Source organism: Sebastes umbrosus, chromosome 10 (assembly GCF_015220745.1).
Source record: "Sebastes umbrosus isolate fSebUmb1 chromosome 10, fSebUmb1.pri, whole genome shotgun sequence".
NCBI classification, from domain to species: domain Eukaryota; kingdom Metazoa; phylum Chordata; class Actinopteri; order Perciformes; family Sebastidae; genus Sebastes; species Sebastes umbrosus.
The window spans coordinates 34,666,895-34,690,415 of record NC_051278.1 but is presented as its reverse complement, the minus strand read 5'-3'; the positions used below and the strand labels follow the sequence as shown (position 1 = coordinate 34,690,415).

General features: G+C 42.0%; 1 protein-coding gene across 12 annotated transcripts in view; it reads right to left on the bottom strand.

The window, feature by feature from the left end:
- Window positions 1–23,521, bottom strand: part of LOC119495206 (girdin-like) — a 169,996-nt gene that overhangs the window by 67,308 nt on the left and 79,167 nt on the right. For all 12 annotated transcript variants that reach the window (XR_005208394.1, XR_005208395.1, XR_005208397.1 and 9 more), the window contains 4 exons: window positions 11,377–11,435; window positions 10,645–10,728; window positions 9,343–9,483; window positions 4,179–4,351 (listed from right to left, as the gene is read on the bottom strand). Coding sequence is in view for 8 of the 12 variants with exons in the window: in XM_037781456.1 (XP_037637384.1) it covers window positions 4,179–4,351; window positions 9,343–9,483; window positions 10,645–10,728; window positions 11,377–11,435 (457 nt within the window). In the remaining 4 variants the exon portion in view is untranslated. The remainder of the gene's footprint in view (window positions 1–4,178; window positions 4,352–9,342; window positions 9,484–10,644; window positions 10,729–11,376; window positions 11,436–23,521) is intronic.

The window sequence follows — 23,521 nt, the reverse complement described above, 5'->3', positions numbered from 1 at the left end:
CACGTTTCCCCTAAATTTACGAAATTTGGTAGGTATATGTACCATGACGAGACGTAAATAAAACCCTCTTGGAGGTATACCGTAAACCCAACCGGAAGTCGGCCATATTGGATTTTATGGCGTTTTTTTACCATATCCAGGGGCTGTACTTTAACGAACTCCTCCTAGAGATTTAACCCGATCAACTTCAAATTTGGTCAGTAGTATCTTAAGACCTTTGGGATGAAAAGTTACTCAAAGATCAAAAAGTTATCGAACTATGTTGCCGTGGCGTGGCGGCGAAAAAGCGCCTTTCGCCAAGAAACAGGAAGTTGTTGTAACTTTGTCGTACATTAACCTATATGCTCCAAATTTCTCATGCCTGATAAAGGTCCCTGTCTGACGACATCCATATGCAAATTTTGACTCACAGTCATAGCGCCACCTAGTGGTAAAAGGAAATATCATGTTTTACACATTGATGTACTCTGCCTCAGAAATTAATCACATCTACCTGAAACTTGGTCAGTAGTATCTTAAGACCTTTGGGAAGAAAACTTATCAAAAGATCAAAAAGTTATCGAACCATGTTGCCGTGGCGTGGCGGCGAAAAAGCTTCATCGCCAAAAAACAGGAAGTTGTTGTAACTTTGGCGTATAGTAACCAATCTGCTCCAAATTTCTCATGCAAGATAAAACGTACGTGAAATAAATATCTGATATGGGTTTCGTGCTCGGGTGTGGCAAATTGGCTCGCTAGCGCCCCCTATTGAGTAGCCCCGACGACACGTTTCCCCTAAATTTACGAAATTTGGTAGGTATATGTACCATGACGAGACGTAAATAAAACCCTCTTGGAGGTATACCGTAAACCCAACCGGAAGTCGGCCATATTGGATTTTATGGCGTTTTTTTACCATTTCCAGGCGCTGTACTTTAACGAACTCCTCCTAGAGATTTAACCCGATCAACTTCAAATTTGGTCAGTAGTATCTTAAGACCTTTGGGATGAAAAGTTACTCAAAGATCAAAAAGTTATCGAACTATGTTGCCGTGGCGTGGCGGCGAAAAAGCGCCTTTCGCCAAGAAACAGGAAGTTGTTGTAACTTTGTCGTACATTAACCTATATGCTCCAAATTTCTCAGGCCTGATAAAGGTCCCTGTCTGACGACATCCATATGCAAATTTTGACTCACAGTCATAGCGCCACCTAGTGGTAACAGGAAATATCATGTTTTACACATTGATGTACTCTGCCTCAGAAATTAATCACATCTACCTGAAACTTGGTCAGTAGTATCTTAAGACCTTTGGGAAGAAAACTTATCAAAAGATCAAAAAGTTATCGAACCATGTTGCCGTGGCGTGGCGGCGAAAAAGCTTCATCGCCAAAAAACAGGAAGTTGTTGTAACTTTGGCGTATAGTAACCAATCTGCTCCAAATTTCTCATGCAAGATAAAACGTCCGTGAAATAAATATCTGATATGGGTTTCGTGCTCGGGTGTGGCAAATTGGCTCGCTAGCGCCCCCTATTGAGTAGCCCCGACGACACGTTTCACCTAAATTTATGAAATTTGGTAGGTATATGTACCATGATGAGACGTAAATAAAAGCCTCTTGGAGGTATACCGTAAACCCAACCGGAAGTCGGCCATATTGGATTTTATGGCGTTTTTTTACCATATCCAGGCGCTGTACTTTAACGAACTCCTCCTAGAGATTTAATCCGATCAACTTCAAATTTGGTCAGTAGTATCTTAAGACCTTTGGGATGAAAAGTTACTCAAAGATCAAAAAGTTATCGAACTATGTTGCCGTGGCGTGGCGGCGAAAAAGCGCCTTTCGCCAAGAAACAGGAAGTTGTTGTAACTTTGTCGTACATTAACCTACATGCTCCAAATTTCTCATGCCTGATAAAGGTCCCTGTCTGACAACATCCATATGCAAATTTTGACTCACAGTCATAGCGCCACCTAGTGGTAACAGGAAATATCATGTTTTACACATTGATGTACTCTGCCTCAGAAATTAATCACATCTACCTCAAACTTGGTCAGTAGCATCTTAAGACCTTTGGGATGAAAACTTATCAAAAGATCAAAAAGTTATCGAACCATGTTGCCGTGGCGTGGCGGCGAAAAAGCTTCTTCGCCAAAAAACAGTTGTTGTTACTTGACTTTACATAGTCCAATCTGCTCCAAACTTCACAAGCTGGATAATGGACCAGGCCTGAAGACATATATGTGGTATTATGCGTGATAGTCATAGCGCCCCCTACAGGAAACAGGAAGTTGTTGTAAATTGGCTATACATTGTCCAATCTTCCCCAAATTTGACATGTTTTATAAGAGTCTTGCCCTGAAGACATGTATGTGCCCCGACGTGCGCGTTCCCCCGATGTGCGCGCGTGGGCGAGGGCCCGATCATCGCTGCTTGCAGCTTTAATTATTATTTGTTGTCTTATGCTGCGGCTCAATTTGCCGTGAGCTGGAATGAGCGAGAAAAATGAAACTTGGCACAATAACTGCAAATGATGTGCATGTGCTTCTCAAGAACTATGACCCCAATCGGCCACATGGTGGCGCTGTAATTAACGCCCAAACACGCGACATTGGAAAGGCCACGCCCCGCCCACCGTAAGTCCGATTGACTTGAAACTTGACAGACATGTCCAGCTCCGTGTGATCTACAATAAAGCCTCTGGGACCACTAAAGTCCGCCTAACTAGATTTTCCGCCATATTGGATTTTTTGAAAAACACATTTTTGACATCTCCTCCTAAACCGTAGGTCCGATTGCTACCAAATTTTCTGTGGATCATTATTGGACTAATGTCATCTAAAGTTGCATAAAGCGTGTTGATACCTCATTGCGTTATGAATCTGTTGACCAACAAACTTTTCAATTGGAGGGGCTTAGCAGGAAATTGGCCATAATTCATAGACCATTAGTCAAATCATCATAAATATTGGTATATATCTTCAATACGTGTTTGGGAATAGGCGTACCAAAGCATTTTCCGCTTGACCCATAGGGGGCGCCACAAATATCAGAAACTTGTATCGCAAGATCCGGTGGACAGAATTTTATCAAATTTGGTGCACATACTCTGGGGGCAAGTATTAACACAGATCTGAAGTGTCATATTGATCGGTGTATGTGGGCGTGGCCTATTTAGCATTTTATGCTAAATTATGCCTTTGCTCAATTTGCTGTGAGCTGGAACGAGCTAGAGACATGGAACTTGGTACCATAACTGTACATGATGTCATAATGCTTCACATAAAATATGAAAACAATTGGCCGCATGGTGGCGCTATAAAATTTTTCAAGGCCAGCCCCCTCACACCATAAGTCCCATCAATTTGAAATTTGACAGACATGTGCTGCTGAATGTGATCTACAAAAAAGTCTCTTGGACCACAAAAGTCCATTGACTAGATTTTCCGCCATGTTGAATTTTTTGAAAAACACATTTTTGACATCTCCTCCTAAACCGTAGGTCTGATTGCTTGCATATTTTCTGCGAATCATTATTGGACCAGGCTCATCAAAAGTTGCATTAAGCTTGTTGATATGTCATTGTGTTGTGAAGATATTGACCAATACATTTTTAAGGGGCGGGCTCAGCACATCAATAGACCTAACTTCACAAGCCTTTGGCCCATCATCTCCAAACTTGCAGCATATGTTCACAAGAGTAGTTGAAACATCCGCTGAAAGTTTCATTCAAATCGACCACTAGGGGGGCGCTTTGAGCGATAAAGGCTATAACCCGCGAAATGCCGCTTGCGGCTTTAATTTTATATTGTTTTACCGGTGTGTGTGTGTGTGTGTCTGTGTGTTTGTGTGTGCCTGTGTGTGCGGGTTGGTGATGAAGCCGTGCCCCCCCCTGTAGATCCACTGCGCCCCCTCTCGGGGGCGCGCCCCCCAGTTTGGGAACCACTGAACTAGCCAATGACAATCTGGGACTTTGAGTTCCCTGTTCAGATTGATACAGAGGACTGTAAACAAATCAAACATGGGAACTACAGTAGCAAACAAGATTAGGGTAAATAGTTACAGTCTAATTCCAGCAAATGCCCTTTTTCTATCTAGTCTTTGAGCTGGTCTATGGCTATTTATGGAGTTATAGTTCCTGTTTTACTGAATTCAGTTCAGTATTTGTTTTATCTAGCTGATAAAGCCGTGGCACTCACAGTTCCTGTCGAAGGCGTCTGATCTTGGCCTTGGCATCAGCCAACTCCACAGAGAGGTGCTGTCGGCTTTCGGTCCTCCTCATACTGGGGGAGTCACTGGGAGACTGGGTCGGCCAGGGAGCCAGTGGAGACAGCTGCACGCAGTCTCTCTCCTGGGTTAACTCCACTATAGTCTGCATGAAAAGAGGGGAAACAAGACTTTCAAAATAAAACAGGAAGCAAACTAGAACCAAAACCAAGGACCATGACAACTCGTGCAGTATAATCTAAACAAGTCTCATGATTTTTTATTTTCAAAATAACTGAAAAGATGGGGCGGGGCGCAATGAACGAGTGACACATTTCCAATCGCTCCTGAAAAAACTTTGAAAATATGTGAATTATACTGCAATTTTTGTTTTTTATTCCATATAATTTTAGTTGGTTGTGTTTACGGGAAGTACCCGAGACTTTTTTTTAACTCTTTTGGCCAGCCCAATAGAGAGCCCGATGCCTAGAGGGAGAGGAAGAGGAAAGAGCAACAAAGGCCTGTCGCCAGCACCGACCTCGCCAACTCATCACAGCCCGAACACATAGCGATATGCTCCAGGAGGAACAAGCACCTGTACTCGAGGCCATCCGAGGTCTGCGCTCTGAGGTAGTTTCCATCAATGCTCCACAATTGATGCCCATATTGAAACGGTGTCACAGATGTTTCGAATGGAAATTGACTCTCTTAGAGACGAGTTTCGCCCTGCTATCACCGCGCTCAAACATACAAGCAAAGTAAACTGCAAAAAGATCACAGACCTGGAATCAGCGGCTACTAATGTCTCAGGTTTAACTACCACCTGGGAGACAATAAAGTGGCTATCGGATGAGCTAAAAGTGGCACAGAACAGATTGATGTTTTGGAAGGTTTTTCACGCAGAAACAATGTGAGAATAGTCTGGATTAAAGAGTCAGTTGAAGGCCCTCGTCCTACAAACTTAGTCGCAGGGCTGCTCAAAGACACTTTTCCTATGGATGAGAAGCCTCTGCTAGACCGTGCACACAGATCATCACGCCCAAAGCCCAGAGAAGACCAGCAGCCCTGTGACTTTATCCTCCGGGTGCATTTCTTTCATGTTAAAATGGAGATTCTACGGCTAGCCCGCAATGCTACACTGGAGTTTCAGGGGCAGAAGTTCTCTATCTACCAGGACTTGGCCCCTACGGTGGCAAAAACAACGCGCTGCCTTCGTAGACGTCAAGAGACAGTTACGAGACCACCCACATGTGAGATATGGATTACGATTCCCTGCCCGTCTCTGGCTGACCCATGATGGGAGAGATCACCACTTTGACACTCGGAGAAGGCTATGGCCCATATTCAACGCCACATCAAGAGGCCTTCAACTCATTTGATAAATTCATCTGTCCTACCAAGTTGATTTGGCTATGTAAGTAGCTTTGATTTGATCTGCCATGATTATAAAACGTCTTCACTTTCCTTCATTTATTTTTATTATTAGAATTATTATTTTACTATTTTGTTTGTTAGTGGAGCTACTTATTATCAGTATCACCACTTATGGGGGGAAAAGGAAGTTTCTATGTTATAATCTGTTCTTATGTTTACTGTGCCAGACATTAAAAGTATTTTGTGTACATCCTTACAGCACACTCTTACAATAATATCACTGTTTAAATACGGATTTTATTTACCTTTGAGTACGGATAAGGCTCTTCGTTTCATTTCGTGGAATTTAAATGGCTTACACTCCTCCCTCAAGAGGAAGAAGGTTCTCACGTATCTTAATAAAAAAAAAATGTGATATTAATTTCCTATAAGAAACTCATTTATGTGAGAAAGAACACGAGGAACTGGGTAGGCTCTGGGGGTCAGATATTTTCCAGCTCATTCACATCTAGTTCAAGAGGGGTTTGCATCCGAGTAAACAAACAGGTGCCTTTTATACCTGAAAAGATAGAGAGCGACCTTGGAGGACGGTGTGTAATAGTCAAAGGCAAGATGTTTTCTGAGAGGATTACTCTGGTGAATATTTACGCTCCCAGACTTGACTTGACAAGACTTGAACATTTTTCTGAAGCTGAGCAGCCTTGAGGGTAAAGTCATCATGGGAGGAGATTTTAATTTGACACTGGACCAAAGTTTAGATCGCTTTTCCGATAGAAAAGTTCAGAAAACTAATTCAGCAAAGGCAATCAACACTTTCATGAAGGATTATGGTTTCTGTGAGATGTGGAGGTGAATGATTCGAAATTTGAAGAATTTATATCCTAACAGATTCGCTTCTTCCTAGAAATCAACACCCCATCTGCTTCCTCTCCATCTATTCTTTGAGAATCCTTAAAAGCTTACCTGAGAGGACAGATTATTTCATATACCTCCAGGATCAAAAAAGAGTCACATAAACAATTAGAACTAGACATCAAACAACTAGAAAAGGAAAATTTCCGCACTAGATCAGCAGGTTTAGATAAAGCTCTAACTCAAAAAAGAAATCAGTACGACATTACAACACTTATAAAGTAGAGAAGGCTATGTTGAGAACTAGACAGCGCTATTATGAGCTTGGAGACAAAGGCCATAAACTTTTCTTTTTTTTTTTATCAGAGGGATATTCTAGACCAACCAATAACCAGAGGAAAGCACTGAGTGCTCTCACGTGTCTTCAATCGGGAAAATCCCAAGGATTAGATGGTTACACAGTCGATTTTTATCAGAAATTACAACAACATTTGATTGGCCCGCTAATGGAAATGTATCAATACATTATTGACAAGCGTGTGTTGCCTCCAACTCTACAAGAGGCTCTGATTTCACTGATTTGCAAGCCAGAGAAGAACCCCACCCTACCTAGTTCATATAGTCCAGTCTCTTTACCCAATGACCTAAGGTTATGCAAAGGTTATTGCCCTTAGACTACAGAAATATCTCCCCTCGCTAGTAAATGAAGACCAGACCGGATTCATCAGAAATAGAATGTCGAGTAATAATTTAAGACGCCTTTTTTCACGTTATATCCGAAGCAAAACAGTCAGAGGAGCCTACAATAGTGGTATCCCTCCACGCTCAAAAAGTGTTTCATCGCGTAGAGTGGGAGAATCTTTTCAAGGCTTTAGAGCACTTTAATTTTGGGAAATACTTAATTAACTGCATAAGACTCCTCTATGTCAGGACACCTTGCCAGAGTGAGCACCAATGGCATGGTATCAGATCCCTTTCCTATTGGTCGATCCACAAGACAGGGTTGCCCCCTGAGTCCCTTACTGTTCGCACTAATGTTCGAACCCCTTGCTCAGAAGATAAGAGAGGACTCTCGTATTGCAGGATTTATGGTGGGAGACACATAGAGCACAAGGTATCGATGTACGCTGACGATATCTTACTATATCTGTCGAAACCTCATCTATCGCTGACGGCCCTGTTGAGTGTGATAGAAACGTTCAGTCAGTTTTCCGGATATAAGATCAATTGGTCGAAGAGCGAGGTCCTCCCAATATCCAACTCAAACTCCCCTCCCTCTGGGTATGAACCTACCTTCAAGATTATGATAACGCTCTCTCTCTCTGAAATGACCTGTGATTGGCCAAAGTCTTCCGTCACTAGCTAGATGTTCTAAAGCCTGAAAACAGAGCCATGACGAGGAGCACAAGTCTAGTTTTCTCTCAGAACGCTTGAATTACAATATGCTGAAAAGTTATTATGGAAATTTTGCCCAATTATGCCAAACATATTCTGCCTACTGCCAATTCAATAGAAGTCTGACTGTGTGAGTTCACATTTGACTACTCAAAACCAGACTCAAGAAGAAAACACATTGCAAAAAGAGTTAAACAGAAATAGAATGTTGAATCTGTATTGAGGGGAATCTGTACAGAACTAACCAGTGTTGCTATTTCCTGCAACGGCAACAGTTACAAGAAGGATTGAACAATTGGACTAGATGCAAAGAGGAGAGTTAATTTATAGATTCAACCAAAGCAACCCCACCACTCAAACCCAAAACACAGGCATTAGCAAAAGTACATACACAGTCCCACACATAGCCTATTTTCATCTATTGCGCGTGACAGGAAATGGGATTTTAATTGAGAGCGGCTGGACTACACAGTGATAATCTGGAGGCTATTAGAGACACACACACGGATGCACGCACGCACACAAAGATAGGCTATATCAGTTGTGGGCATCTGCACCCGATGGGTTGGAAACTCAGTTAATGACGCATATACTCTACGTAAAACACGCACGCGCATGCGCACGCGCATACACAGTTAACAGTTTCAACCCTTCCTTCCTGAGGCTGCTCTCTTGTGGTAACGGCAAAAAAGGGAAAAGTTTCCACATAACCCTGACTAGAATTAGCCCGTCAATTTCATTTGCAAAGTTCTGTTCGTAGAACTGTAACAAAAATCCACAAACACACATCCGCACACAACAACCTCCCCGCTGACCCATAGAAAGAGAATATGAAAACACACGATGTACAACACTTTCCAAGTTTCCTGCCTTGTCTATTGAACTTATTTATTGCTGTTTGGCTGATGTTGCTTTAGTGATAAAAGAGATTTCCAAGACTGCTCAATAAAGTCATATTAGCACACATAAAGGGCTGTCAAATTTAACGTGATAACGCGAATTTGTTTTAATGCCACTAATTTCTTTAACGCTTTAACGCAACTTGTGATTTTTAGGTTGTAGCGGGCTCAGTTAGAGTGAGGATACTGGTATCATATGGAACTAGAAGACCTAAGGAATCCATTGGTACCATGTCATACTAGCATTTTGGAGAGGAAAAACTATCATGGTCCCTTGACCTCTGACCTCTGGATATGTGAATGCAAATGTGTTCTATGGCTACCCATGAGTACCATAAAGTGGGCATGTCTGTAATCACATGCAGTATGGGGCAAATCACAGTCAAGTCTGGAGAATATCGGTCATTGTTTTGTGTTGTTAATTGATTTCCAATAATAAATATATACATACATTTGTATAAAGCAGCAGATTTGCCCACTTCCACGTTGATAAGAGTATTAAAAACTTGACATATCTCCCATTAAGGCAAATTTTTCGAACAGATAAAAAATGTGCAATTCATTTGCGATTGATTGATGGATAGATTAACTATTTTAATCGATTGACAGCCTTACTTTATACAGTATATGTTATTACCTCCAGCTGTGTGTCCCTCTCATCCACCAGGCGTTTGAGGTGGAAAGCCAGGTTTCTGGAGAGGCCATCCAGGTCCTCAGGAGGCATTTCCCCACTTTCCAACCACTGCAGGTCCACCACGTTCTCCTGATTATGAGTCACCTAAAACCACAAACACCATATCACCGACAACCATTCAAATTTAGACCCCGGTACATTTCTCAAAAGTTTATATTCAACTATTAAACTATTAGCATACTGTACATTATTGGAGCTAAAGGAGGTCTAGTAGTTAAAATATCTTAATACATCAAACCGGCACATACAGGTACTTCGCAAAAATTCAAGGCCGTGCCCCCTTTTGGGTGATGTAAAACCAAAGATCCCATAGACTTCAATGCATTTTGACGTATATTTGGATTGTAATTTTGACAAGTTCGTATACATTCATCTCTTGTTACAAAAACGTTTATTTTAAACACGTCTAATAATCATTTTGCGATCGTGCCTGAACCTGAGCATTCGTGATACCTTAATAAATGAAGGTTGATCGCCGTCATGTCCCTTCAGTCTTCCCCTGTCCAACACAGTGGCCAGATATAGCTGATCCAGACATCTCTACATATCTGACTGAATCCCGTTAGGCTAGGTGTTTATGTCTGTAAATGACCAACGTGTTAATAACCAACTGTTTGATCTATAGGCTGGAGACGACAGTCTGATGCTGCTAGAACGTTAATGTATGACTGTATTACTGCAGCAGCCTCACAATCCATCTAACATTAGCTGGCCATGCTAGTCACTGTCACCAGCAGCAGTTAGCCATTTACCACACTCACAGTGAATATTCATATATCGTATGAGCCTCAGATGTCAATGTGAAAGCCTCGGTTAACCCGCTACTAAGCAGCTTTTCATCATTTCCTCTCCTATGACAGCAAGTTTCTTTCCCCCAAAAGGGAGCGCAGCCTCAGCGATGACGCCATGCTGGTCTGGTCTATAGTTTGGAGCCATAAAGCCCTTCTATTATATCTTTTTTAGGACACGGCAGGGGAATAAATCGCAGATCAGTTTTTGGATTTATTGTTGGTTCAACCAACTACACAGCAACTCTTCAGCATAGCGCTATTACTATTACCGGTTTGTTTAAAATAGAAGTTTGGAGACATGTTTCAACGTCTTCTCTTTACGCTGTTACCATCTATGAGGGACACAGGATTGTTTTCCCCCAAAAGGAGGTGTGGTCATGCAAGCCTACTCAGGATGAAATATGGTCGGTCTAATGTATTCTCTCCACTTTTGTTTTCTATGGGGGAGAAATACCTCTTGGATGTGGGATGCTATGGCAGCTTTGGTGTTAAAGTCCAGAGTCTGGATACACTCAATGTACTCTTCCTTCTTCTCACACTGTGAACAGAGGTGAGGGGGGGGGGCATTTTTGAGATGTTAGAGAGTGGGCTGAGGGTCAACTGGAGGTTAGTAGACCAACATTGCAGACACAAGGCAGAGGCAGAATTAGTTGTACTTAGGCTAGTCTCCAACGCAACTTTATCTTGTGGATCAGACAAAGATTCATTCATTCAAAGATCATGTTCCTCTCTTGCTGGCAGAAGATGAGATTAGAACAGAAAGACTCTGCACTACAGATGTAAGCTCTTTTTCTGGAAGTAGACAGGATATTAAGTCGGAGTTACCCGCATGAATACAACTATAGTGTCTTTTTGCTAAAACAATAGAGCTGGTGAAAGGTCAATGCCCGTGTTTGAAATGCAGTGAGTAAGAGCTGAATGGGTCTTTGTCACAAGACAGGAAGATGTTTATTACAAAGCATTAGCTGTACAAAAGAGTTTGAGTTCATTCATTTTTATCAAAGGGAGCAAATGGTTGTAGTCAAAGGAGGCTGAACCAAATGGAGACTGGCTTTGGAATCACTAAAAGATGACCAATAACTACTGTAGCTCAATTGAAGACCGCACCAGAGTTTGATTAAAAACAGACTAAATGTTGGCTTGTGAAAGCGTTTAAGTGTTTAGGTGGACTAAACTGTGCTCTTACCTGGACAGCACAGCCTAGTAGCAGCAGCAACAGCTTTTCCACCTCCTCCAGACCTTGCTCTAAAGAAAAACATACAAAGATACAGAGTATTATGAATACAGCCAAACCACTTCAAGTATGTCTGCATGAAACTCCAAACAACAAACTATTTGCAACCATTTGTTTCTGTTTTGTCTTGTCTGACATTCTGTTCAATCAGCGTGTTTGGTTGAAGAAGGAGTAGGCTAACAACGATAGATAACTATTGATAGTGGTAGAAATCTTTGCCACAAGCACCTCACCACAAAATGGGAGATCTGGTGATTGATGGAGGGTGATAACTGACATGATTATATTTGTAAAGCCGTACTTTACAATGAAGTCTTACAAAGTGCTTTGTAATAAAACATTGTAATTTTCTTCAAATAGAGCTGTACAATTATCTAGGTTATAGCCTAATGTTTCTTGGGCAAATGGGGTCTTACTCATTTGCCTGCTCTGGCACATGTTTAAAGTCATTTTTCTATTAAAAAAAAAAAAAAGAATTCAAGATATCGTAGGTCACAGTAGAGGTGCCACCTTGCAAACATATTTGCCAACCCTCCTGATTTTCATCGCCCTCTCTCGGTATCCTCCCGTGGTCACAATTATCCCATATTTCTCCTGATTATGGCAGATTTTCACACCTTTTTTTTTCTTTTTGTTATCTCAACCTGTTTCTGACACTGTACAGTATAAGCCCTACTGTTTCCACCCGGACGACAATAGAGCTACACCACATATTGTTTCCCGTTGGAAGAGATGCTTGTGACACAATGTGGTTTGAGCTGTGCTCGCCGCACATCACAGCAGGCAGCACCTAAAGATGCAGCAAAAAAGCAGTCAATGTGTGGCGCTAGCCATTGGAAATAATGGGTTTTAGAGCGCGGTGGTGCCGTTGTCGCGTGAAAGGGCCTTCAGTGAGTGAGAAACAGAGAGAGAAATGGAGAGCACTAAGAGAAAGAAATACTCAAGCAGGGGCAAAAAATGAAATAATTAATAAAAACTGACGAATATTAGTTTATGCCAGAGATTCAAACAAGTTCACACCAGAGGGGCAAATTACTCAGTTTTCTCTCCTGAGAATTAAAAGTAAAATTAAAAGTAGGCCTTTTTAACATAAAAATTATGTTGCAGTGCACTTATTTTATTTTCATTCTTTAAAAGTCACCAATATGCAGGAAACAGTCTCTGAAACTCACATTTTTCTGGGGGATGACTTCCAAGCCCCCGCTTTGGTTTTGAAATCCTCCCTCTTTTTGAGATCTCAAGGTTGGTATGCTTGGAAAAATCATCCATATATCCCGCATTTACTTAGGAATACCAATTAGAGCTCCAGTAGGCAACAAGTTTATGGCATCAATGGGCAAAAATCCCATAATAACCTTTCAGCATATTGTAATTCAAGTGTTCTGAGAGAAAACTAGACTTCTGCTCCTCCTCATGGCTCTGTTTTCAGGCTTTAGAAAATAGAGCTTGTGACGGGAGACTTTGACCAATCACAGGTCATTTCAGAGAGAGAGCGTTCCTATTGGCTGTGCTCTGGCTGGTGGGCGGTGCTTGGTATTTCCTCAGCAGATCTCAACATGGCTGCCGGGTCATAAACTTTCTCATTTTACAGCTAAACAGTGCACTACAAGATGATTCTGAGAACATCTGAGGAGAGAAATAGGCATTACAGTAACAGAATATTGATTCATATTTGATCAGCGCTGCCTAGTTTGACTGTTTGATCAGAGTTGATGAGTGATTTACTCGTGGCTCTCATAGATGGCAGCTGGATGGCAGACTCCAGATCAGCTCTGACTGCTGGTTTTCTTCCGGTCTGTGAAATCTGGCAGATGCCGTTAGGAGCACCGGAGGACCCGGAGGACATCGGAGAAAACCGGAAGGCACCGGAAGACACCGAGACACATGACTTTTTTCAGATTACCTTTTTCATGTACTACTGTCAGGATATAGTGACCGTTTTATAAAAATAACTGTTTTTAATCATATTTGCTCCATTGCTGCTGCTTTAACGAAATTCTCCGGTTGTTACAATTTCCCTTTAATAAAACCCCCTTCTCTAGTAACAGTGCCACAATGTTTTCCATAGAGTAGAGAGTAGGCCGGATGAACTTCCAGTACACTTCCACATGTCAGAACATATTGTCAGTAACCGCTGAAACCCACAAACAGCTGCTAGCATGCTCAACAGGCCTGAGCTCATCTGAGGGATGTGATGCTGAACAGTGCTGCCAGCTCATCATGTGGCCCAGGGTGTAATGAGCGCTAACAATGGTTCTAATTCCTATTAATTCATCCAGATTAGTGACTGACAGCATGTTTTTTTGTGTAGGGTGGTGTAAGGCCCCTATATTACTGGATTAATAGGGAACACTGCCCAGCATGGACCCAAATTGAAAGGCATATTCTTAAGACACAAGACCTATCCTATATTCCTTACTGCTTTATGTCAAAAAATGTTTAGACATTTACAGCTAACCCCCTTCTTAGCCACTCAGTGAAGATTTGGGAAGATGTTCATAAATACTTGAAGCATCCAATTTTTATCTCTCCCAAGACAGCCATTGCGCTTAATAACACTCTACCGTTAGCCTTAAGAGACCATTCCTTTATTTATTTATTTATTTGACCTTTATTTAACCAGGTCAAATCAATTGAGAACCAATTCTCATTTACAATGATGACCTGGCCAAGAGGCAGCAGCAAGAGTTTAGACTGTGGCTGCAGAAGGGTATCAGAAAAAATAGAGGATTTATACCAAGGGGACACATTGATGTCTTTGGGTACTTGAGAGAACGTTACCAGATTCCGGCCACACACCTATCCAGGTTTCTTCAGATACAACACTTTATACAATCTAAGCAGGGAGGCTCTCTGGTTAGGCCCAACTATTCCCCATTGGAGTTTCTATTGCTCAAGGAAAATGTGAACAAACCTATATCACAAATATACAGTTTACTATCTGAGTATTCTAATGCTGACACAATGGCACTAAAAGAGAAATGGGAGAGGGATCTGGAGATCCAGATCACAGATGAGCTCTGGAGTGATATTAATGAGCATAGTACCAGGTACAAACTCTGTAGTTACAAATTTATACATAGAGCATATGTTACGCCTGAGAGACTATGTCGTTTTAAAACGGACTCATCGCCTCTCTGCCCCCGCAGCAAACTGGAAACTGGTACGTTGGTACACATGGTGTGGTCCTGTGTCGAGCTTGAACGGTGGTGGCTGGAGATCGGTAACATTCTTGGAAAAGTCCTATCAAGTAAAATATCTCTTTCCCCTGTGATTACTATGTTGGGGGACCTGACTGATCTGAATCTTAAGGGGTTAAGGGGTTTTGTTAACCTGGCAATCACGGCTGCCAATAGATGCATCACATCTAAGTGGAATCATGAGGATCCCCCTAATATTACTCAGTGGATTAATGAAGTCAATTCATGTGCTTGGAAAAAATAACCTATGTTATAAGAGGTAGCCCACAGTTTTTCTACAGGATATGGGATCCATGGATCACTTATATAATTCTTATTAACCTTTCTAGTGTATTTACTTAATTATTAATTATTATTTTCTATTATTTTCTACCTGCTGTTTTCTTTTTTTCTCTACATTTATTTAATTAATTAATTAATTAATTAATTAATTTATTTATTTAAGGTTTCTATCTTACCACCATGAACTATACTACTGTAGTACTTATTACTTTGAATTCTAACTAACTAATTAAATGATTTAAAAATTAAATTCTTATGTTATTTTTCTGTAACTTTACCTCTAGGGGTGGGAAGAAGGCTGGACCTGTCTCTGTGTGGGTGTGGGAGGCGATGTGTATGTGTGTATTTATGTATGTACATATTAAATGTTAAATGTTTTTTTTTCATTTTTTTTGTATTATGGCACCGGTGTTATGTTTTGTTATGTTTGTTACGGTATGTTTGGAAAAAAAGGAATAAACAGAATTTTCCAAAAAAGCATACCCGTGCCTTAATGATGTCCATTCCTGCAACAGCCCTAACTAATTTGATTAAATAAGTGCACCTGCAGAGGACTGATTGTACCAAGTAGCATCCAGACATAAATGACAGGGCTTTATGCGTGTTAACTGGGACACTGTTGGAAAAGCTCAAATGAAGACTTGAGTTTCTTGCCTGCAATCTATCCACTTTGGAAAACCTAATTTCCATTCCTGCTCTGATGGTGGTGTGCTATCAGTCAAGAGGATGTCACTGTTGTGTGCTTAGTTAGTACTGGAAAATGTATCATCAGCAGCTGCATTCATGATATAAGAAGAAATATTAAGCATATAAAGAGAATATGGGCAAATTTGGGCATAGATGGAGATAACAGTTAATTCTCACAGCTGCAGGACGTAATGGTACACAATTTGAGCCATAGGAACCTATTCTAGTAAGGGAAGGGATTTAGCTCAGCAAATCTACTGAGGCAACATAGGAAAGATAAGGACCCTCATGATATAAATTATTTATACAGCTAGAGAGGGAGCACAAGAGGGAGAAATGGTAAGAGGGAGAGATGAAAGGAAAAGAGACAAAAGAGGGAAAGCAACACAAACACAAGGGAGGCGTATAGAAATAGAGAAACCAAGAGAGCAGGAGGAAGGCAAAGAGGCAAGGTTGAAAATAGAAAAGAGAAATCTCCCCCCAGCAGCAGCAGCAGCAGCAGCAGCAGCAGCAGCAAGGAGGCGCTACCATCTCTTTGCTAGCCTCATCTTTTCTCCCTCCCTCTCTTACTCCCTTCTTACACACTCACTTCATCCATCCATTTATTCTCTGCAACACGCATCCACCCATCCTCCCTTCCTTCCTTCCTTCCTTCAACATTGTTACAGATCATCTGTGCCTCCCAAGTGTTCGCATTCACTCATCTAGGCTTCCTTTTTCACCTCCTGTCCTTCCGCCCCACTTTATCCTCTGAGCAGGAAACAAGGAGGTCAGACGGACAGTGACCAACCCTTCTTCCTGCAATGCCATTGTTAATCTGTGTGTGAGGATGTGAGTGAATAATAATAATTAAAAAAAAGTGTGGCTGCGTACATGTGCAATCAATTGCTCCAACCCTGTCTTCTGCCATCATGAATAGATTCATTCAGGACCCCATGACTTGCATGTTAGCGGTGAAACTGGTAAAAGCAATCTGATATTGCTTTGACAGCATGCCAGAGTATATTCAGCCCATCTCACTGGAGCGGAGGATAGAGTGGGCTCAGCTTTATTTTAAACATTATGTCAAGGCATATGTGCTTTAAAGGACAAGACAGAGTGTCAATGGACACCAAAGACAGACAGCCTGGAGCTGAGGTCAGTGTCATGAGCAAAAATGAGCCAAAGTCTGCCTTTACACAAGGAACACTGAACCAGATGGTAAATGGACTTGCATTTATATAGCGCTTTTCTAGTCTTCCGACCACTCAAAGCGCTTTACACTACATGTCAGCATTCACCCATTCACACACACATTCATACACTGATGGCAGAGGCTGCTCAGGTGCCACTTTGCCCATCAGGATCTAATCTAACTACTCATTCACACACCGATGGCTATGCCTTCGGGAGCAATTTGGGGTGTGTCTTGCTCAAGGACACATCGATATGTGGACGATCTGCTCTACCCTCTGAGCCACAGCCGCCCCAGATAAACATGATCACAAAAAAGAAAAAAATAATTAAAAAAAAAACATATTGGTCAAACTGGCATTTTCTCCTGCTTATCTTCATTGTCTCATTCTCAGAACTTTCAGAGCCAACACAGCGCTTCTCTCTCAAACACACACAAACCATTGTGTCTATTCTATTCTTTCTGGAGACACTAGACACCACAACACTGTGAAAGCAGACTGTATAAACAAACCAAACATTCGCCTACACACATGGAACACTGTTTAGTTGAGTTAAAAAGTCAGGCCTGCTATTTTTGCTAGACAAGTTACTCCTTTACTCACACACATAACCGTCAAGCCCTTTGGTTCATGCTCACTGCCAGCTGTCAACAGTTGTCTCCTCTGTTGTTGCTACTGTTACTACGAATTCTGATCATTGCTCATTTAAAACCATGTTATGAGTCATCCTCATGTTTGGCCATATTTATGGTTAAAAGTATTCATATTACGGCTGTCAATCAATTAAAGGGACTGTTTGTAACTTTCAGAAATGTCTTGTTAACAGCTTCACCTGTGTCCGTTAAGTCAACGAAAGTCAGCGTCCTGTTGCTCGCGCTTGTGCTCGCTCTACATAGACATGAAGGAGCATCGCTCAACACAGTGAGGAGACACGTCAGCTAAAACCACAATATCACTCTATATTTCAGCTGCTTGGCAGTAATGTTAGCTGACCAGACAAAGGTCTCTCCATGAATCAATGCTGATCCTAGTGTTGGCTTCTCCTGCCTCAGCCTCCGGGACTGAAGCAGGAAGAGAAATGTTATCACCTCCGACCGGGTGCCGGTGATAACGTTTCTCTCTGCAGAGCCCCGTCACTTCACAAGACACGGGAAACCTCTGTTGGTCTGGAGGAGCTGCAGCAGTTATTTCTGCACAAACATCCACTGAACATTCACTAGATATTCTCAGAACTAAGCTAACTCTTCTGCAGTGTGGAGTGTGCTCGCATGAACGTGAGGTGGAGCGAGAACGCGCAAGTTGTGCTAGTGCAGGCAGGCTGAGGAGCGGTCTGAACAGCATAGCCACACGCGAGCGCGCATATGCAAGTGCGCATGGGATCCCGACCCGGTAGATTTATACCTGTAAGAAGTTACAAACAGTCCCTTTAAAATATTTAATCGCAAATGATTGTCCATAGCTAATTGTGATTAATCGCAAATTAATCAGACATTTTTTATCTGTTCAAAATGTACCTTAAAGGGAGATTTGTCAAGTATTTAATACTCTTATCAACATGGGAGTGGGCAAATATTGCTTGCTTTATATATTTTACTGGAAATTAATGAACAACATAAAACAATGACAGAAATTGTCTAGAAACCCTCACAGGTACTGCATAAGCATAAAACAATCGTAACATGGCAAACTTTGATCTTTCACATCGGGTGGCTGTGTGTCTGGCCTCTCCGGTAGAGCTTTCACTGCGGGCCGCAGGTTTCAACCCGGCGCTGCTCCGCTGCGCACGCCAGCCCTGACCGCTCCGTCCTCCTCACACCAAATACCTCATTGACGTTATGGTTCCCTTATAGAATTGGGTTTAAATCTCAAATATTGCCAAAAATAGGCGTGTTTGCTTTTCGCTTTGACATCAAAATCCTCTGCAATCGTCTCGTCTGTCATCTCTCTCTGGTCCCGTGGGTGTGAAATCTGACACCGGCTGCTCTGTGCTGGGAGTCTGTATGGAGCAGACACTTTCACTTTCAGTTTGTAGCGTCTGTCGTCTGACTATGTATTGATAACACGGCGCTGATACCCGAAAATGAACTAAATGAATTTTATTTATGTAAAAAAAAGAAACACGACGATGGGGGCGGTGGGTACGTAATCTAATCGGTGTGTGCCCGACCACCGTGTAACACCGGTAACACTGACTACCACGGCAAGCCTACAGGTAGTTGGTACCAATGGATTCCTTAGATTTTCTAGTTTCATATGATACCAGGATACCAGCTACAACCTTCGAAAGATCGATTGCATTAATGAGTTAAAGAAATTAGTGGGGTTAAACCGAATTTGGGTTAACTCTTTTTTATCCCGTTAAATTTGACAGCCCTAATATTAATAAAAGATAAACAAAACTCTGGATTGCATCTGAGATTTGTATATGGCAATCTGTCAACGGTCCAGTGTTCTCCATCAGTAGGAGCAGTGGATAGAGGATACAATGTTTTTGTAGTCAATCACTGTTGCAAACTGAATTTATGAAATAACGATAACATAAATGACTGCTAGTGACTTGGGTGAAGCAGCTACAGAGCAGCATCTGACATTTTGGGGTGAGGGAGGAACCCTGATAGTCACAAACAGATTTTGTGGGGAAAGAAGTTCTCAGAAGATCAGATCACTGTGTGTGTGTGTGTGTGTGTGTGTGTGTGTGTGTGTGTGTGTGTGTGTGTGTGTGTGTGTGTGTGTGTGTGCGTGCGTGCGTGCGTGCGTGCGTGCGTGCGTGCGCAAGCATACTCACTAAACACAACTTGCATGCACAAGGGAGTGTGTCTCTGTATGCAAGGCAGGTTGAGGTAAATCAGAGCCTGGGGGGATACTACAGTGCATTCCCACTGTTCACAGTTTTGAAGACACCCCTCCCCCACTCACCAACTAAACACACGTGCACACACTTACACACATGCATAGTCATCCCCTGCCCCCTAAAGAGAGCATAATAAAAGCCACATGGCCAATGACTTTCAGCTGGCCCTGACTAAGGCCCCGTTCCACTCCGTGGTGGAGTGAACTCCGTCTGTAGTCACACTCTCAGCTCAATGAAGCTCCTTCTTTAAGGTGGAAGGTAGAAATACAGCAGCCGGAGGGACTTCCGGTAGGTGAAGCAAATGGCTGCGTGAATTTGATCTCCCGATAGCTAGCTTAAACTAACTACCCGTAATTCATAAACCAATTAACAGACCAGAAGTGTAATGAGTAGGGGAGTTGAAACAAGAGGTAAAAAGAAAAACCGTAACAAGGAGAAAGGACGTAATTCGCCCGTAATGGATGAGACGGAGGACAATGTGGAGCAACTCGAAACTCCGCTAACCAGAACAATGTGCTTGGGGCTGGATACAATTAGCAAAGAGATACGTGAACTCAAAGCTGAAATGAAGACGGACTTAAATACACTCAAAGACCAAGCCACGAAAGACGTGAAGTCTGAAATCAACGAGCTAAAGCAGGACATATACCAGCAACTCGCGGCTAACACCAAAACCATACAAACACACGATGTCCAAATTACTGAAGCAGAGGAACGAATGGAGGAAATAGAGAGGTGGAATCTGGAAGTAAGGACGCACTATGCAGATCTCAGAGAATATAGACTTCTGCAAAACAAGCTGACAGACATCGAAGGTAGGAGCATAAGGAACAACATTCGTATGGTATTCCGGAGGACAAAGAGAGGGACTCGACCATAAAGTTTGTTGAGCAGCTACTCGTAACCGAGCTGTCGCTGCCACCCGACGTTAACCTTCACATCCAGCGGGCCCACAGAGCGCTAGCTCAGAAACCCAACCGCAACTCTCCACCACGATCCATGGTTGTTAACTTTATGGAATTCACTGTTAAGGACATGGTTCTGAAAAAAGCTTGGCAGAAGAAAATTGTCATGGAAGGACGACAGCTGATGTTTGACCACGACTATGCAACAGAAGTGGTTCAGAAACATAAGGCATACAGCGGGATCAAGAAAATACTAAAGGAGAAAGGGATCCGTTTTCAAACCCCCCTCTCCAAAATGAGAATTCACTGGGACTCCGGACCGAAACTGTATGAGACCGCGCAGGACGCAGCCTACGACCTGAGGAAACGGGAATATACGGTGGAGCTACCGGGATCCACCACCATGGATACAGATGCAACGATGGAGCGGCTGCATCAGGCGCAACCATGGCAACGAGTCGGAGGAGGGAGAGAGGGCGGCAGCGCGGCCCGACGAGCAAAGGAGAGGCTGCAGGGATTTGAGCGGATTCCCCCACAGTAATCAATCCTTCACATGCAGGTATTATCAGACTTTTAGATCTCTCAGAGGATAAATAGTCCTACTAATTAACCAACACCAGTTACCTCGCCTGGATTATACAGTCTTCTCTATCGGGGAACAATTGAACCATAAACAGTTGGACTGCTAGAATGTGTGGAATATCCCTTTTCACCACTAGTGAGGGGCCCTCTTCACGTGAGAGGAATTCCCCTCTTCCCACCAACAGGGACTCAGGGTGGTGAAACGTCATCGTCCTCATTTGGAAGTCAACACCTTCCGTTTCTTTTTTCTTTAGTGTTAATAGGCCAAATGTTCAGGTCTGAATTGTTCTCAGTTGTCAGGGTGCACATGAATGGACTATGAACAGGGACAATGCATAACAGTGTGAAAGTGGTATCACTCAATGTAAATGGTCTGAATAATGTCGTTAAGAGAAATAAGGTTTTTTCCAAGTTAAAAAAAGAAAGTGCTCAAGTACTGTTTTTACAAGAAACAAGGCTGAATCAACAAGAACATTAGAAACTAAAAGAAATGGGTTACAGAAAGACTTTTTATAGCTCCTACGAACCTAAGCACAAAAGGGGGGTAGCAATACTCATACCAAATTCTGTACAATTTAAAAGCTATAAGAAGTAAGAGATAAAGACGGAGATACGTTTTGGTTAAAGGAAATTACAAAATGAGGTGGTAACTGTAGTTAATGTGTATGAAACATGTCCTCCAGAGAGGAGGACATGTTTAATCTTATAGCACTAGAAGCCGAAGGCATCTTGATATGTGGAGGTGATTTTTAATGTGATTTGTGTCATAGTTTAGGACACAACAAGTTCTCGTAAAGACAAAATGCATTTAACAAGGTTTATCAACAACACTGCAGGAAATGGGACTGTTTGGAGGGAATTTCATTCCCTGGAAAGAGACTACACCCCCCCCTCAGTTCCTCATTCTGTCCCTGGAAAGGTGACAGCCACCACTCAGTTCCTCATTCTGTCTGCTGCACAATGGAATCTTTCTTTATGAACATCAATGAAAGGTATAGAGTGGAGAGGAGTGTTATTGGGGTGGTGGATGTCTCAGACCATAGTCTAATTTCTGTGACAATTCGCCTAAACAAAAGAAAACAAAACCCTTTATGGAGGCTTAATGTTGGTATTTTGAATAATAGGACAGTAGTGGAACAGATAAGGACGGAGATCAAAAGATAAATAAAAGAAAATAATAATGGCGAGGTGGATCCTGTCATAGAGTGGGATGCTTTAAAAGCAGATATTAGTGGAAAATTGATTGCTCTAATGACAGTACAGAAGAAGGCTCAAAAAGCCAGATATCAACAGCAGGTGGAAATCTTGAAGGAATTAGAAAAACAACATAAAGCATCACATGATCCGGTAGTTTTTTCAACAAAAGAAAAAGGTAAGGGGAGAAATAGATGACATCCTGAAAGGTGAGATAGAAAAGAGAGCTAGATTTATAAAGCAGACTTATTATGAATCAGGTCCCAAGGCAACTAGATTATTGGCAAGGCGTCTGCGTAAACAGCAGGCCTCTAACATGATTAACAAGATAAGAGAACCTCAGGCCAACCAAATATTACATGAACCAGAGGAAATATTAAATGTGTTTGAGGAATACTATAAAAAAGTTATACTCGGAACCTCCCCTAGCTGCTGAAAACACAATCAGAAATTTCCTCAACTCACTCGATTTGCCATCTATTGGCGAAATGCAGAATAACACTCTTACTGCAGAAATAAAAAGTGAAGAAATACAAGATGCAATTAGTAGACTGAAGGCCAATAAATCTCCTGGTAGTGATGGGTTCCCATCTGAGTGGTACAGAATATTTAAAAATGAACTAACTCCTCTGCTTTCGTCTTCCTTTAACTGGACTCTGAGAGAGGGAAAGGCCCCCCCGTCATGGCGAGAAGCGATTATATCCCTCATACCCAAAGAAGGCAAGGATATGGAACAATGCAGTAACTTTAGACCAATTTCAGTTCTAAATGTTGATTATAAACTCTATACCTCAATACTATGTAAAAGATTTGAGACCTTTATACCGGAATTAATTAATGAGGATCAAACTGGGTTCATTAAAGGGCGCCAGACCCAGGATAATGTTAGAAGAACTCTCCACATTGTAGAACAATACAAAGTAAAAGCATTAGCGCGACCTTGATCAGCCTTGACGCAGAAAAGGCTTTGATAGTGTCAGCTGGGCATTGTTATATTTGGTACTTGAGAAATTCGGGTTAAACAAACAATCAATCCAGAGCATTAGAACCATATATCAAGATCCGACTGCCAGAATCAAGGTGAATGGACATTTATCTAATTGAATAGGATTAGAAAGGGCCACCAGACAAGGCTGTTGTATGAACCCCACGCTCCTTGCTCTCTATATTGAACCTTTAGCGCAAGCAATCAGGCAAAATAAAGATCTGAAGGGAATAGTT